The sequence below is a fragment of the Rhinatrema bivittatum genome, chromosome 2 (assembly GCF_901001135.1).
Source record: "Rhinatrema bivittatum chromosome 2, aRhiBiv1.1, whole genome shotgun sequence".
Classification (NCBI taxonomy): domain Eukaryota; kingdom Metazoa; phylum Chordata; class Amphibia; order Gymnophiona; family Rhinatrematidae; genus Rhinatrema; species Rhinatrema bivittatum.
The window spans coordinates 165,262,688-165,278,099 of NC_042616.1; the positions used below are offsets into that span (position 1 = coordinate 165,262,688).

A 15,412-nucleotide genomic window follows, 5' to 3' on the forward strand; every position below is an offset into this window, starting at 1 on the left:
TAGTGCTGTTGATATCAATTATGTTAGATCATAAATATTGTATAGCAGTGAATTAATAGATGATATAATGTTAACCATGGCTTCATATCAGGTATAGTAGATTGAAGATTTTACAGGATAAGTATTGAGTGATTACAGTAGGTACATACCACTCTCTGGAGTGGTTAATGTTAGTTTAGGAGCTATATACAAATTTTTAGCAAGTATATGCCATTGTATACATAGTTTAAAGATTGGGTGTAGATAAGTCATGAGATATACAAGGTATGTATAGAGTTTTAAGCAAGGCATACTTGATGGAGCTTTGATAACCTGGCTCTTTGACACAGCATTTGCTTTCTCCAGTTTCCTGAAGGGTAGGTGATTTAGGACAAGTTTGATGTGGAGTGGTAGGTAAGTAGTTTCAAAGTATTGGGACTGAGCCTTGTGCTGGTGATGCTCCTGATTTTGGGTGGTGGCACCACTAGATGTGCCTGATAGTATACAAATTTTATCTCATGCCTACTTGTTGTGGATATCCTGAAAACCTGACTGGCTGTGGGTCCTCCAGGACAGGTTTGGGAATCTTTGCGGTAGAGTATTGCGAGTCCGTGTAGAGTTCGTAGAGTGGAAGTTATATGGTTGAATTTGTTTTTATAATGTGCACTTCAATATTTTGTTTAAGCTGTAAACAGTGGTTCATGGTATTGGGAATTTCAGTATAGAAGGCATTGATTAAGTAGTCCAGGAGACAGATTACTAGGGCTTGATTAGCCGTTGTGATGTCGTCCAAGAGGGGTCGTAGATGGCAGAGTTGGAGGTGGTAATAATCTGTTTTGAAAAATGTTTGAATTGGGCTTTGGTATTGATAGTCTAGCAAAAAGCCTAAGATTCATACTTGGCAGCTGAGAGTTAGTAAGTTCATCGATGGTCGCTTTTCTGAAGGGGAGGGCTGGGTTCTTTCTTCCCAATCCAAAGCATCTCTGTCTCTTCTTGATTTAAGCTATGTTTGTTCAGGTGTAACCAAAAATGGCAATTTTTGTTACATAGTTGTTGAGAGAGGCAGTGGTTGAGTCTGGGTTTGAGCTGAGTGAAATCAGTAATTGTAGATCGTCAGCATAGGAGTAGTATTGATTTGGCAGTCTCTGATGAATGTACGAAGGACAGCCATGTAAATGTTGGGGTGTAGGTGTTAGGACGGTGCCTCTCGTGCTGCCTTCGGGGGTTCATGCTACTGTTGTTGGTACTCTTTGGAAGTCTTGGGGTGTTCCTCCCACTCTTGCATCTCTCATGGTGCCTTGGAGAGCTCTTGCCACTGCTGGTACCCTTTTGCCCCTTTACATTGCCTTAGGCTATTCTGGCCACTTTTGGTGCCCCTTTGCCACCGTTTTGATATCTGGTAGTTCTCTTCCCCCTTCTGAGTATGTCTACCCACAAGTTTCATCAGAATTGATTTAAAAACCCTAATTTTGGAGCTCAAAATCGGCTGCATTATTTCTGCATTGGCTTTAATGGAAACTAAACAAATGGAACAAATAAAACAAAAAACATTTTTATTTGAAATGAACCAAACAAATGGTTTCTGATTTTTCTTCATTTCTTCCATTGCCACTATAGATTTTTTATTAGCTGTTGATCCTTTTGCTTATTCTATCGAATTTTGACTTTTTCTTTTTAAGGTGCTTGGAATGAAAAGATGTTACATAATCATAAATCCTTTTTTTCCCCCTTTTCTCCATGGTTACTGTGTTAAATGTTTGTTCTGTCTGGTGGGAAGGGGTCTAGGAGAGCAGTAGTCCCGGGATCCCCAGGTGTTCTCCTGTATAAAGGGCAATGTCACCTCTTCTTTTTTTTTTTCTGGCTGGTTATCTCTTGGTGATGGTGGTAGGTTCCTGTGGAGCCTTTATAGGGAGGGGCTTTGCATCAGTGCTGTATTCCTTGTGTTATGTTGCTTTTTTATGTATGTATGTTGGCACGGTGCTAAATTTCCTTTGTAGCTAGGGTGTGTGCTTCTTTGTTTGTTTTGTATTGCTTAACTATAACTTTCTCTTGCTTACACTATGACATTGAAGTTAATTTCTTGGAATACACATGGGATTCATAGCCTAATCAAATGGAAGAGGTTATTGGCCCAACTGCAAAAAGGCTGGGGCTTCCATTGCCTTTTTGCAAGCAACCCATCTTTGGCTTCTGAACACGCAAGGTTGCAGCAGGCTTGGGTGGGGGCAAGTCTTTTCTTATTTTGCTTCTAATAAGCAGAGTGTGGCAATTTTGATTGCAAAGTGTGGCCCTTTTGTTGTACAAGACCAAATCTTGGATAAAGAATGGTAGATACCTTACGGTTATTGTAAAGCTTGGCTTTACAATAACTCTGGCTAATGTTTATGACCCAAATTTGGGGCATAATCTGAATTCTTTCATTCATTTTTATGTTGTATTTTTTTTACTTTTAAAATTACACTTCAAAGGACCTGTTTGAGAGAGGACTCTAATTATGTTTTAGATCCTGCTGATAGATCTGAAAATAAAATAGGAAATGCCAGGGAGTTTTGTTACTAAATATTTAAGGGACCTTGGGCTTCACGATGCTTGGGATGAGGTAAATCAAGTAGTTAGATATTTCTTTTTTGCTCTGCATAAAATTTATCCTCGCATTGATTTCTGGTTCATCTCTTCAGACATATTGGGCTCACTAAGGGCTTGTGATGTTGGATGTATTCTCTTGTTGGACCACTTTGTATGGCGCTTGAGGGTCTGATGGAGAGTAATCCCCCTAGAGCAGTGGTTCCCAATCGGGTTTTCAGGATATCCACAATGAATGTGCATGAGAGAAAATTTGCATGCTATGGAGGCAGTGCATGCAAATTTTCTCTCATGCATATTCATTGTGGATATCCTGAAAACCTGACTGGCTGGGGGGTCCCCAGGACAGGGTTGGGAACCACTGCCCTAGAAGTTGTCCAATGAATAGACATATATTAGTGGATAAAGATTTTATGTTACAACTTTTGGAGGCTTGGCAGGAATATCTGTTTAATTAGAATAAAGATGTCCATATCTTTATGGTGTGGGATGCTACCACAGCTGTTCTTACAGGGCAAATTATATCACCATCTTCAGGTTTTAAGAAACACAGGCAGGAACAAGTAGCCTCTTTGAAGGCCCATCTGTCTCTGCTTGAGGAATGGCATAAGCATTGTGGAAGGCAGAATATCTTACAGGAGCCGAATGCTGAGGTGTGCGATAAGTGCTCTAGAAAGCACTCATAACGCATATTATTTGACTGACCAAAAGGCATTTCTGTGAACATGACAATAAATCCTTCTGTTGTGGCAAATAAAGTGAATCAGGATTTCTAGGAGGATTGAAATAATCCGTTATGAACGGGAGGATGGGGGATTTAACTCTTGTTGCAACAAATAGCACAGTATTTTGCTGAATGTTATAAAAAATTAAAACACCTTTCAGCACTCAGTTGGTCAAGAGGCTATCCTTAAATGAATGAGAAGGTTGAAACTTCCAAAATTAGATGAAGCAGCCCAACGCTTAATCAGTAGAAACCTTTAGATATTTAAAGTGGAAAGGGCCATCCAGGAGCTGAAGAACTAAAGGCTGTGGGAGCAGATGCTCTTCCGGCAGAGCTGTATAAGGCCATGGCAGATCATTTTGCTCCACTTTTGGTAGAAACCATTAATGAGGTTTTAGTTCAAGGGATGTTTCCTGGTTCTTTTTATGATGCCTTTTTCTGTTATTCCCAAGGAAGGTGGCCATCTCATCCTAGTCTATAACTGGTATATATTTCATTGTTAAATGTAGATTATACAATTTTTGCTAAAGTTTTAGGCTATTGCATTGAGAATTATATCTGAAATATAGTTCATCCTGATCAGACGGGGCGTTATGGTTGTGAGAGTGTACAGCGCTTGTTTAATATTTTACATTGTGTTAAGGTTCTTGATGCCGGGCCTGCTATTAATTCATTGGATGCAGAGAAAGCGTTTTATAAGGTGGAATGTGGTGTAGACCTGATTAGCTCCCATTGGGCTCAACTTGAAGCACATTTGTCTCCCCTTTTTCTCTGCCAGCTTTGGTTTTTCTTGAGTAGCCTGATTGGAATAAAATCAAATGTCATCCATTTCTTTTTCCAGAAGTTAACTGGAGAAAATTATGTAAACTCATGCATGTATCATCTCTCTATTCTCGCGTTTATTTGCTCAGCAATTCACTGGGGACACGGGACAGGTGGTTGGGGTTCTGCTGAGGCAGTGATTCAGACTCTCTCTCATTTAATTAGTGTTTTCGTAATGGGGAATTTTTGGTGAGAGATGATTTGTGTGCTGTACTTGGACAGCAGTTCTCCCTTTTTCAGTATTTTCAACTTAGACGTTTTACAATTGATCCTGGGAGAACATCTTACTTTACTCATTCACAATTGGGGTTTTGAAAAAGTACTGTTCTAGAAATGGAGGCCTTCAGGTTTATCTCCTTTTTGCATAAGTCCAGTGATGTGGGGATGTCGAGTCCTACATATAATTATGTACATTGGGAAGAAGTTTTGGGTCCTCGACAGATAGATATGTTTTGGTCTGAGATTTAGCAAAATATTTTTAAGTGCTCTATGCCTTTAAGTCTGGTTAGTACTCAAGTTTGGATCTTGATGAGAATCTTTATTACTCCGTATAGAATGAACAAAGTGGGATTCTTCTATTTCTCCTTTATGTTGGAGGAATTGTGATTTGTTGGGCTCCTTTTTTTGTGGTGGGAATTGTCCTTTGATTCATATATTTTTTTTTTTTTGGAAGGAGGTTCACCATAGTACTTCAGAACTGGTCAAGGTTGATATTCTCTTTACTATCTGAGGATTTCTTTTAGGAGAAAGTTCTCAGGAAGATCTGTTGCTTAATTCAACATTTGCTGTTAGCTGCAAGAGATTTATTAGTTAGGTATTGGAAGAGGGCACCCCCCACCACCACCACCACCACCACACACACACCTCGGTTGGAATGGATACAAAACGTCTGGGAGATAGTGAGTATGGAGAGGATGACCTGGGAGATAAGGGACAGTCTGGGTAGGGTTTTGGATATTGGGCTCCTTTTTTATATCGTGGACACATTTAGATCTTTCCTCTCTTGGTACTGTCTGCCAGCCTTAGATTTTCTCTCCTTGGATTTTTCTATTCCTGTTTTTTTTTTTGGGGTTTTTTTTTGTTTAGGGAAAAGGAATTACATTTGCTCTTTATATCCTCCTGTTTTTCTGTGTGGTTTATATTATTTGCTAGACTCTGGGGGTAGAGTGGAGTGGGGTGGGTTGGGTTCTTGTTATGCTCTGTTTTTCTGATGCTTTGTGTGCTTCCCTGTCTAGTGGGGAGAGACTTGCTGTCTTGGGTTGTTCTTGTTTCATGATGAGATTTGATCTTTTATCTTCAAATATGTTGTTTGATGTCTTTGCTGTTTATGCTTTTTGTTATTTTTGTATTTATTTATTTATTTATTTTACCTACTGGATTGTTCTTATGTATGCTGCTTCAGCTGTTCTTTGTTAATTAACATATTTTTTAAGATAAAAATACAGAAAGAGAAGAATTGCTTTTCTTCTTTATATATGTTGTAATAATTGCATTAAAAAAGATAGGTCTGCTGTAATCTGACTCTTCTGTTAAAAGTTGCCAATATTAAGAGAGAAAACTCCGCTTAAAACTCTTGATCACATAAATTAAGGGATAATAGTTTCTGCATGTAGGTAATACAATTGATAATCTTACGAATATACAAGATGTTTACAGATTACATTATAGAGCAAATCATACAAATAAATTATGGCATAGTCTATGCTTTCATTGTCTCTTTATTACAGTCAGCTGTAAGGCTTAAATTCCTTCTTTTTTCAAAGCCTTTCAAGATGCATTTTGTATCGATAAGGTATCGGACTACACAAAGGGGATGATACATCAGGGCCTGGCAGGCTTTTGCTTTGGTTATTGTCCCCAGGAAAATTGCCTACAGAGGCTGTGCCTGTATTCTCCATGGCTAATGTTTCTATCAAAACAGGGCACATAGATTTGATTATACAAAACTATGTCCATCGCTCCAGTCTCCACCCATTCCCTGCCCCCGGGCCGCCTCATCACTCTGCAGGTAAAGGTATGCAGTTTGTTGACCCAACAGTCATATTTTTTGCCCATGGACAAGTTGGGCAATGTCGAAAGCTTCAATTTCTGCAGGGAAAATTCTCTTTTACCTGTGGAAGAGGCTTTTGTTATTGTCCTCACAGTCAGATGCCTGAATTGCGCATTGATCACTGCTCATTTGCAGAGCAATTTTTTCGTCTTGCTAAATCGAGTTCAGTGCACTGCTCTATTAATTTTCTACTTCTGTTAACAATTGACTTCAAGAACCTTCTGTTCACGCCTGGTACAGTACTGACAAGTTTAATATTCTTTTCTTCTCCGTGCAGTGCCTTTGGTGTAACACCAATAAAACATGTATGGACTATCCTGTGAGAAGCATTTTCCCGTCATCTTCCCTGTGCTCTCTGTCAGATGCTCGCTGGGGATTTTGCTGGAGTAAGTATCAGTCTGAAATGAATCTGGAAGCACAGCGTACAGGAGAAGGCCATTTTCTCCTACCAACAAGAGAGAGGAATTACGTTCTGAGTTACTGCAGTGAACTCCATGAAATATTGATTTCTTGATTTTGAGATTGAAAGCTCTCAGAAAAGTCTTTTGTGTTTATTTGCCTAATAAATGTATTTTAGAACAGTTTTTCTCCAACCTGGTGGTTCACTGACCTCTAGTTATTCTGGAGAGATGCCACCAGTCCCACAGGTCTTGCCAGGGGGTTGTGTGTGCTGAAATAAGTGGCATGTGCTGCCCTGGTCCAGCAAATTGGACACTAAATCAGTGTAACATGCCGATAGCTTTCTCATGGGCCATGTGCAGCATCTCTTTAACCCATTATGTCCCAGTGTCCTATTTAGAGGATAGCTTCTTAAACAATGTGGGACATAATGGGTTGATGTATCGCTAAAGCAAACGCATGTGGTAAAGGAGAATTTCCAGTCCCATGCTGAGAAGGCACCAGGAGAGTGAGAGAACAAGCAGCCCTGCACTGAAAAGATACTGCCTTGTTAAAGCAAGTGAAGCAAGAGATTTGGAGGGGGTTGATATTTAGCAGCAGCAAAGTGGACAGCGTTAACCGGTTAACTTTGGATTTTCAGCTGTGTTTAACTGGTTAAGTGTGTGGCTGAATATCCAGTGAAATCCAATCGCACAAAACTTGTGTGGGTAGATTTAGGACAGCTTTCTGTACGGGTGACGTTATCTGCACACAGTGCTGAATATTGTGCTGACTGACTAAATTTGAAAAGTCAGTCGAGCATGCCCCAACCCAGCTCCTTTTCTAAGCAACTAAATTTGTGCGCACAGATTTAGTGGAGCATATTTCGAGTCAGTTGGATTAGTGTCCAGGTGGTCCCATGTTCATCCACTGAGAAGATGCTGTTGGAGTAGGGGGGGAGTGAAGTCAGGCTGCCTTGCGGCTCCATGTGGAGGAGGAGCTGCTGCTGGAGCATAGTGGGTGGGGCATGCATGGCTGGAGCTGGCTTAGAATGAGAAACACAGATGGAGAACTGGAAAGGATGAAGGGCAAATAGGAGGGGTTGGAAAGTGATGAGGGTTGAAGGGAATAGAGTTGGAGGAATGGGGTAGAGTATGAAATGGAGGGGGAGGATACTGGAGGGACTAGAAGGGGGTTAGGTGCTGAGGGAGGCAGAATTTGAGGGCCAAGTGGGAGTGAGAACAATGTTAATATGTACATGGACTAATCAGAGTGCCAGATTCAGTGCTGTCCTACACACACCTCCCCCTCTGTGCAGGGAGTATGAATCTACCACCATGGTGTGAATCAAGTCTACAACCCGATTATAATGTCTTAGCTGTTTTCATGGCAGCACACAGCCTTTTCTGGCCCATCCATACTTCAGTAGCGTCTCTAGAGTCCCTAATAAATGGGCTACTCTTTTTCCCCCTCTGCCTTTTCTGAAAAAAGTCCACCTTGATATGGTTATATCTAAGGCCTGGTTTCCAGCAGCACAATTAATTTTGCCTCTGCCATAGCAACCTGTGATTTTGTTTGCAAGCCTTTTGAGTATTTGCATTCCGAGATGACACTCTACTACCCTTCCCTTTCTATGCATTGTTTTTTCCTTCCTTTCACTGGTTTGTTGCTTATCCCCCCTCCACCCTTGCTTGCTGTCTCATATATATCATTATTACATGACTGATTTGAGACTTTGATCACTCAGGGCTTATCCTGTCTGTCGTATTTGCTTGTGGGGAAGAAATTTTGGATTTTAAAAAGTTTCATGAGGGATAATTCAGGAATTGGCAGAATGGAGGGATGGTGCCAAGGTTAACACTGATATAACAAATTTAATTTAAAAAAAAATTAAGGGAATAATTCTATAAGGTTTTTTGTAATAGACTATGGTCTGAATTAATTGACACTGAACATACTGTTAGCTGCTAACAGATTCTGAATTATAAGGCTGTATATATACAAACATTTCAAAGTGTGTTTTTTGTTTGTATGCTAATGCCAGAAGTCTAAGAAGTAAGATGGGAGAGTTAGAGTGTATAGCAGTGAATGTTGGCATAGACTTAATTGGCATCTCAGAGACATGGTGGAAAGAGGATAACCAATGGGATAGTGCTATACCAGGGTACAAATTATATCGCAATGACAGAGTGGAATATCTTGGTTAGCGGGGTGGCACTTTATGTCCGGGATGACACAGAGTCCAACAGGATAAAGATCCTGCATGAGACTAAATGCACAATTGAATCTTTATGGGTAGAAATCCCTTGCGTGTTTTGGGGAAGAGAATAGTGATAGGAATATACTACCATCCACCTGGCCATGATGGTGAGAAGGACAGTGAAATGCTAAGAAAAATTAGGGAAGCAAACCAAATTGGTAGTGTGGTAATAATGGGAGATTTCAGTTACCCTAATATTGACAGGGTATGTGAAGCTTCAGGGCATGCTAGAGAGATAAAATTCCTGGATGGAATGAATGACAGTTTTATGGAGCAATTGGTTCAGGAGCTGAAGAGAGAGGGAGCAATTTTAGATCTAATTCTCAGTGGAGCGCAGGATTTGGTAAGAGAGGAAATAGTGGTGGGGCCGCTTGGCAATAGTGATCCTAATATGATCAAATTTGAATTAATGACTGGAAGGGTACAGTAAGTAAATCCACAGCTGTAACACTAAACTTTCAAAAGGGAAACTTTTGATAAAATGAGAAAAATAGTTAAAAAGAAATTGAAAAATTCAGCTACAAAGGTAAAAAGTGTGCAACAGGCATGGATGTTTAAAAAAAAAAAAAATACTAGAAGCACATAGAAACATAGAAATGACGGCAGAAGAAGACCAATAGGCCCATTCAGTCTGCCCAGCAAGCTTCCACACTTATTTTCTCATACTTTATATGTTACTCCGACCGCTGTATTCAGGGCCCTTATTGGTAGCTTTTTGATTCTAATTTCCTTCCACCCCCACCTTTGATGCAGCTGCATCCATTGTTGGAGCTGTATCAAAGTGAAGTATAAGGCTTAATGTTTGAGGGTAGTGTTATGCTTTGCTCCTTAAGAGGGGAGAAGTTATCAATCTGTTAGGCTTTGGCTCCTGTGGAGGGAGGAGTTAGCAAACTGTTACGATCTACTCCTCAAGAAGGGAGGAGTTAGCAATCTGATATGCTCAGCTCCTGTAGAGGGAGTAGTAAACAATCTGTTAGGATTTAGGCTGCGGAGTAGGAATCTGTTATCAGCGGAGTGCTTGGAGAGGGCACTCAGCTGTAGAGGAATGTAGATAGGTGGATCCTTGGGCCGATGGCAGATGACTGCACCCCCAGGAGGATATCCTGAGAGGGACCACCGGCTAGGCTTGAGTACGGAGACAGACACAGATAATTCTTTTATTAAACAGGTTAATAGAACCACCAGAGGTGAAAGTAGTGAGCTGATATGCCTGGCAGGGCTGAAGTCCCTCAGGTACTGGAACAGCGATCCCAGGGTTGAGCTGTAGAGAAACTATAGATAGTGAGTAGACAGGGTATGCTGTATTCATAGCCAGAACTGGATGACAAAACTCGCATAACGTCTTTAGGAAGCTCAGTAGCTGGAAAGGGTTAGGCCCTCGAGGAACGAGTCCTGGTTCCATGGAAAGCTCTGAGAGAGCGATGGTAACTCACAATTATCTGTATCTGCGATAGCTTCCAGGCAGTAGAGAATCTTCAAAGTGTTCAGGAACATGGGCCCTTGAGGAGCGAGTACCGGTTCCTATCTGCAATCTGAAATAAAGAAAAGAGAGCGAGAGCCCCCGAGGAGCGGGTACCCCTGGTAAGTCCGAGGAAGCAGAGTTGCTTGGGAGAAAAGCCAAAGCAATCCCCTTGCTAACTCGATTCGTTAGCGAATACTGAGACCTTTTATATTGGAAGCGGATGACGTCCTCTCAGGGGGACGCCCCCCGAGGTTCGCGCCCTTGCTGGTACATCAATCGGAGCGTGCGCCCTACGTCATCAGGAACATGGCGGATCCGCAGCGTCGTGCCGGTCCGGGGACACCGGAGGAAGATGGCCACATGACGCATTGCTCGACTCACTCAACGCATTCCAGAGACTCGATGCATTCACCAAGGGACTCTACGCATGCACCACCTCGCAACTCACCGATCCCTACAGTGTAGGCCGGTGGCACGGGGACCACTGCTAAGAGTAGGACATTTCTGGGCTATCTACAGAGAGCATTATAGTTGAGAATATTGCAAAGCCCTTATTAACTGAGGTAAAGAACCTGGGTGTACTTTTGGATTCCCAGCTCACTTTCCACTTGCAGGTCCGACAGGTGGCTCAATCTTCCTTTTTCAAGTTGAAGTTAATTAAACCATTAAAAAAGGTATTCCCAAAGGAAATGTTGAGGACCGCTCTACAAGTATTACTTCTGGGTGAGCTGGACTGCTGCAGTTCCTTTTACGTGGGCTTGCCTAACAAGTTGTTGTTGCATGTGTTGCAGCTGATTCAGCATGCTGCCACACGCATTTTGAAAGGATTGCGTTGAAGTGATCACATTCAGCCCATGTTGAGGGAACTGCATTGGTTGCCAGGGAAGCAGAGATCCAAATTCAATGATCACTTTAGTACATAAGCTCATGATATTAAATTATAGATTTATATAAAAACCGTTACACCTTAAATTATAGATTTATTTTACAGGCTAAACTGGAATGGTATAAACCGAATTGCAATTTGCAGTCGGCAAATAGAGGATTGTTAAAAGTGCCAGCAAATAACGTGGCCCCTTTGCAAAAAAATGAGGGCAAGGGCCTTCTCACATGTGGCTACTGTTATGCGGTGTTCTCCTCCTGATCAACTTAGATCCTAACTGATGTAAAGGGCTTTCGAAGACAGTTAAGTGAAGCTTTCAAATGATGGCCCTTTTTTTATGTTTAATGAATACATATTTTAGTTATTTTATCATTATTATCGTGTTATAGAATTGTTGCAATTCGCACTGAGCACTCTGCGTGGAGGGAGCAGCATAGAAGTCTTTGCATAAATAAATAAGTAAAAGCCTCATCTTATTATCAGGCCTCTATAATAACTTATCATCCTGGGTGAGGAAAATTTAGAGTACAGGAAGCAGTATGCTGTGTGGCTCTGTATTAGTCTCAGACTATAACTGAACCATACCAGGACAAGTAGGGTGCTCTAGAGCTTCCAGCTAGATGGACGTGTGAAAGATCTGCTCTTTCGAGGAAAATATAAAAAATCTTTCCACTACTTATCCTAAGAGAGAACTGTGGTAAATTGGGCAGCATCACATGGAGTCAAAACGTCAAACAGGACCCTCCATCACCACGGTAAATTGCTGCTGGCAAGGAACCTAAACCTGAAACTTCCCTTAACCATAATCATGAGGGAACTGCAATCTTAAAAGGTACTGATGAGAGAGAATCATAGTGAAACTAAAGAAATTTAAACCGTGCTGGCTTCCTTTTTGGCGGTGTGGATGAATCGAAGGGACTTGCTCATTGGAAAATACTCCAACACTGCTATTGGTCAGAGTCAACATTGTTGCTGCAAAGGGTCTTTTAAAATGCAGATAGAAGTCAGAGAAAAAAATGTGAGAATTTTGCAGATTCAAAAAGAGTGGCACGATAATCCAGTGCCGTTTATGGAGACTTTTCTGACAAAGGTACTGGGAATTCAGTTTATGAAGGACTCTTAGGATTGAAAGAGCGCATAGTGTCTTCCCATAATACCAGCAATAAGAAATAATTGAGACCAATGGTGATTTGTATCTTGATATGCCCTTAGCTACTCGAAATCCCGAAAAAGTCAAAGTAGGGTATATTGTGGGAGGGAAAGGGAATCTTGGTTCACTAAATAGTTACAAGAGTTTCTGGCACTGTGAGCGTAACTAAGAAATAAGAAAATAGTTTTCAGATTGTTCTGTGTAGTGACGATGAAAGTCACTTGAATAATGAGGCAAAACATTTCAGGATCTTTAAGGAAAACAAGGTAATAATGATTCTCTTTGAGAAAACAAACTGAAGACATACTGTGATTCATATATGCAGAAGAAAGCAAGAAGCAGAAAATACCAGGATGACTGTGTCATGAGTGTCAGGGCCGACTCATAAAAGGATATGGAGGTTAGATCAAATCTGCTTGAATGCCATCTGCCCAGCCCCAACTCTGCCTGTGGTTACTGAGCTTGGGGATTGACTCCCACCCCCTCAGAGGTTAAGGAGCAGGGGCCAGGCAGAGGGCGCAACCCTCACATTGGCGGCCAGTATATTAAACACGTCTCCTTTAAATGCGAGCTAATGCAAATAAATAAGATGCTTTGGCAGCCGGACTGGCTGCAATATTAGCCAGTCCATTTTGTTTGCTTGATTTTGTTGGGGGTGGGGGGAGAGCCTCTTTAAGAGGCAGCAACTATATTAGAGCAAAGACCTGCTGGCTCTGAAACATATTTCTAGTCAGCAGCTGGATGGGACAAGCAGGGGCAGTGATCTAATGAATGACGGTAGATAAAGACCAAAATGATCCATTTAATCTGCCCAGCAAGTAGCCTGCCACTCCATGCAGGCTACTCCCAAGGAAATGTAAACTTTTAGGTGCCATAGAAAAGTTACCCCATTTCTTTATTTCCATTCTCTAGCTAGCAGGGATCTTCTGTGTTTGTGTTTGAATTCCACTACTTTTCTTGTCTTTCCCACCCCCTCCTGGAGAGCATTCCATGAATAAATATTTCCTGAGCCTTACCCCCCCTTGGAGTTTCATATCATGACCCCTAGTTTTACAGGTTCCTTTCCATCTGAAAATTCTTGCTTTTTATGCATCATTAATTCCTTTCAGGTTTTTGAAGGCCTGTCTCTTCTCTTTTCCTGAGTATACATATTAAGGTCCTTCAGTCTCATCTCAAGACTTTGGGACTGGTAAGAGGCCGTGAACCCAAAAGTGCTGGTCTGGTCATGGCACTATGATGAACAATCCTGAGGGAGGGAGAAGGCAGAGGCATCAAGCTGCGGAGATGGCCAGCAAAGCCCTGGCATGCTCAGCCCCCACCCACTCTCTGGAAGCGATGATGGGATGGGCCAGGGCGATCATCTCGATTCATTTTGCCCGCCCAAGGACAGCCATGTCTACTGTTACTTCATTTAAGAGACTACGCGCTGATTTTTTTTTTTTTTATCTACACTATTACAGATTCTTAATTACAATGAATTAACCATAGAATATTTATGAAGTAGATATTCAGCTGTTTCAATATTTGGCCACGTTCAGCAGTTGCCATCTAGCCAGAAACTATTCATTCAACTAAATTATCTGACTAGGTGGAGAACAGGACGAGCTAACTTAGCCAGATAAATGCCGATATTCTGCTTTACCAGCTAAGGAAACCAAATCCTTTAAACCAGCTCAAAAGCAGGTTTAACTTGAGCTGGATAAATGTATCTGTCTAACTATTAGATAGCAGAGTATATTCAGCAGTGTTGAATATCCCACTGAAGTTCACCGGATATTTATCCGGCTAACTTGCTCGGCCAAATGTGTCTAAATATGGACATCTGTGAGTACCTGAAAGATGTAGGGAGAATTACTGTGAGTTGGTTCATTTGAATCTTGTCTACTGTTACCATATTTGCCTGAAAGATAAGATGAGTGTGGTTTGTTTGTTTTTTTTTTGTTTTTGTTTTTTTTAAATTTAAAAATATTTAATAAAACTTTCCTCATTTTATATTTGTAACTTAACCAAATTGTACACAAGGGGGAGCTGCTGTTAGTGTGCAGAGAGAAAATAGTACCCTGTGTTACAAAGTAGAAGAGATTGAGAATATATGTTAATTCTCGTAGACAATCGTAAAAGCCAAACGAATGGAAAACTGTACAAAAACTGCAACAAAATAGTAGAAGCATAAAACATGTCTTTACTATTAGATCATATTGGAACATTTAAATTCTTCAGTGAATGTTGTAAAATTAAAGGTTTTGATATCCACTATATTTTCATTCAAAAATGTTCACATAAAAAAAATAAAAATTGGAACTCTTTGGGCAAGTGATGATGGTCAGGCCATAGAGTTGAGAGTAAAATTATATCTGGACTTGACCATTTGATGCTCTACTTTTTAAAGAAAAAAAACTCTCTCTGTGTATGGCATATTCAGATATGAATGACAAATATATATATACATTTTTTTTACACAAATTATGCTTCTATTTTGTTGTAGAGTTAATTCTTGTAGGACAGGAAAACAAGAAAATGATAGCTATTGAAGAATTGTAGATGCAGTTAAAATGCTTGTTGTAATGTAATGATCTGTTAAAGAGAGGTTATTTTTTAAGAGAAGTTTGAGCCCTTAAAGAATGATGAAAGTAGGAGCACTTGCAATCCCAATAGAGCCTCCTCGGTGCTATCGCTTGTCATCACTTCTGAAGTCTAAGACCCTCATCTTCATAAGGATCAGTTCAGGTTGGAGTTTAATATTGATGTATTCAATATAGTGATCACAAGACCCTAAGTTTTTTCCCTTATCCTGAGGTCAGTGACGCTGTCTTCATTTGTCGGTACCGCATCTAACATGGTTTCCCCCACAAGGGAGCCGTTCCACCAGTCTCCTGAGGAACTCCCCTTGTTAGGGCATCCAGGACTTCCGTACACTCGCAGGAGGTAGACTTTAGTTGCCCACCAGCCGGACCTCCCCATTGGATGCCATTTTGTCTGACTCCCCCTCCTTCCCCTCTGCTGGAGGTCTGTATAATACTCCCACGTACATTGCTTTTAAGGCTTTCTTTCTGGGGAATCCACAGTAATCCATTTCTTCCTGCTCTCCCTTTATTTCACTGGTTATGTTTCTGATTTAAAC

General features: G+C 41.0%; 1 protein-coding gene across 1 annotated transcript in view; it reads left to right on the forward strand.

Annotated features, from left to right (window-relative positions):
* Nucleotides 1-15,412, forward strand: part of LOC115084238 (pituitary tumor-transforming gene 1 protein-interacting protein-like) — a 175,692-nt gene that overhangs the window by 14,595 nt on the left and 145,685 nt on the right. The window contains exon 3 of the mRNA XM_029588835.1: nt 6,436-6,544. Coding sequence (XP_029444695.1) covers nt 6,436-6,544 — 109 coding nt within the window. The remainder of the gene's footprint in view (nt 1-6,435; nt 6,545-15,412) is intronic.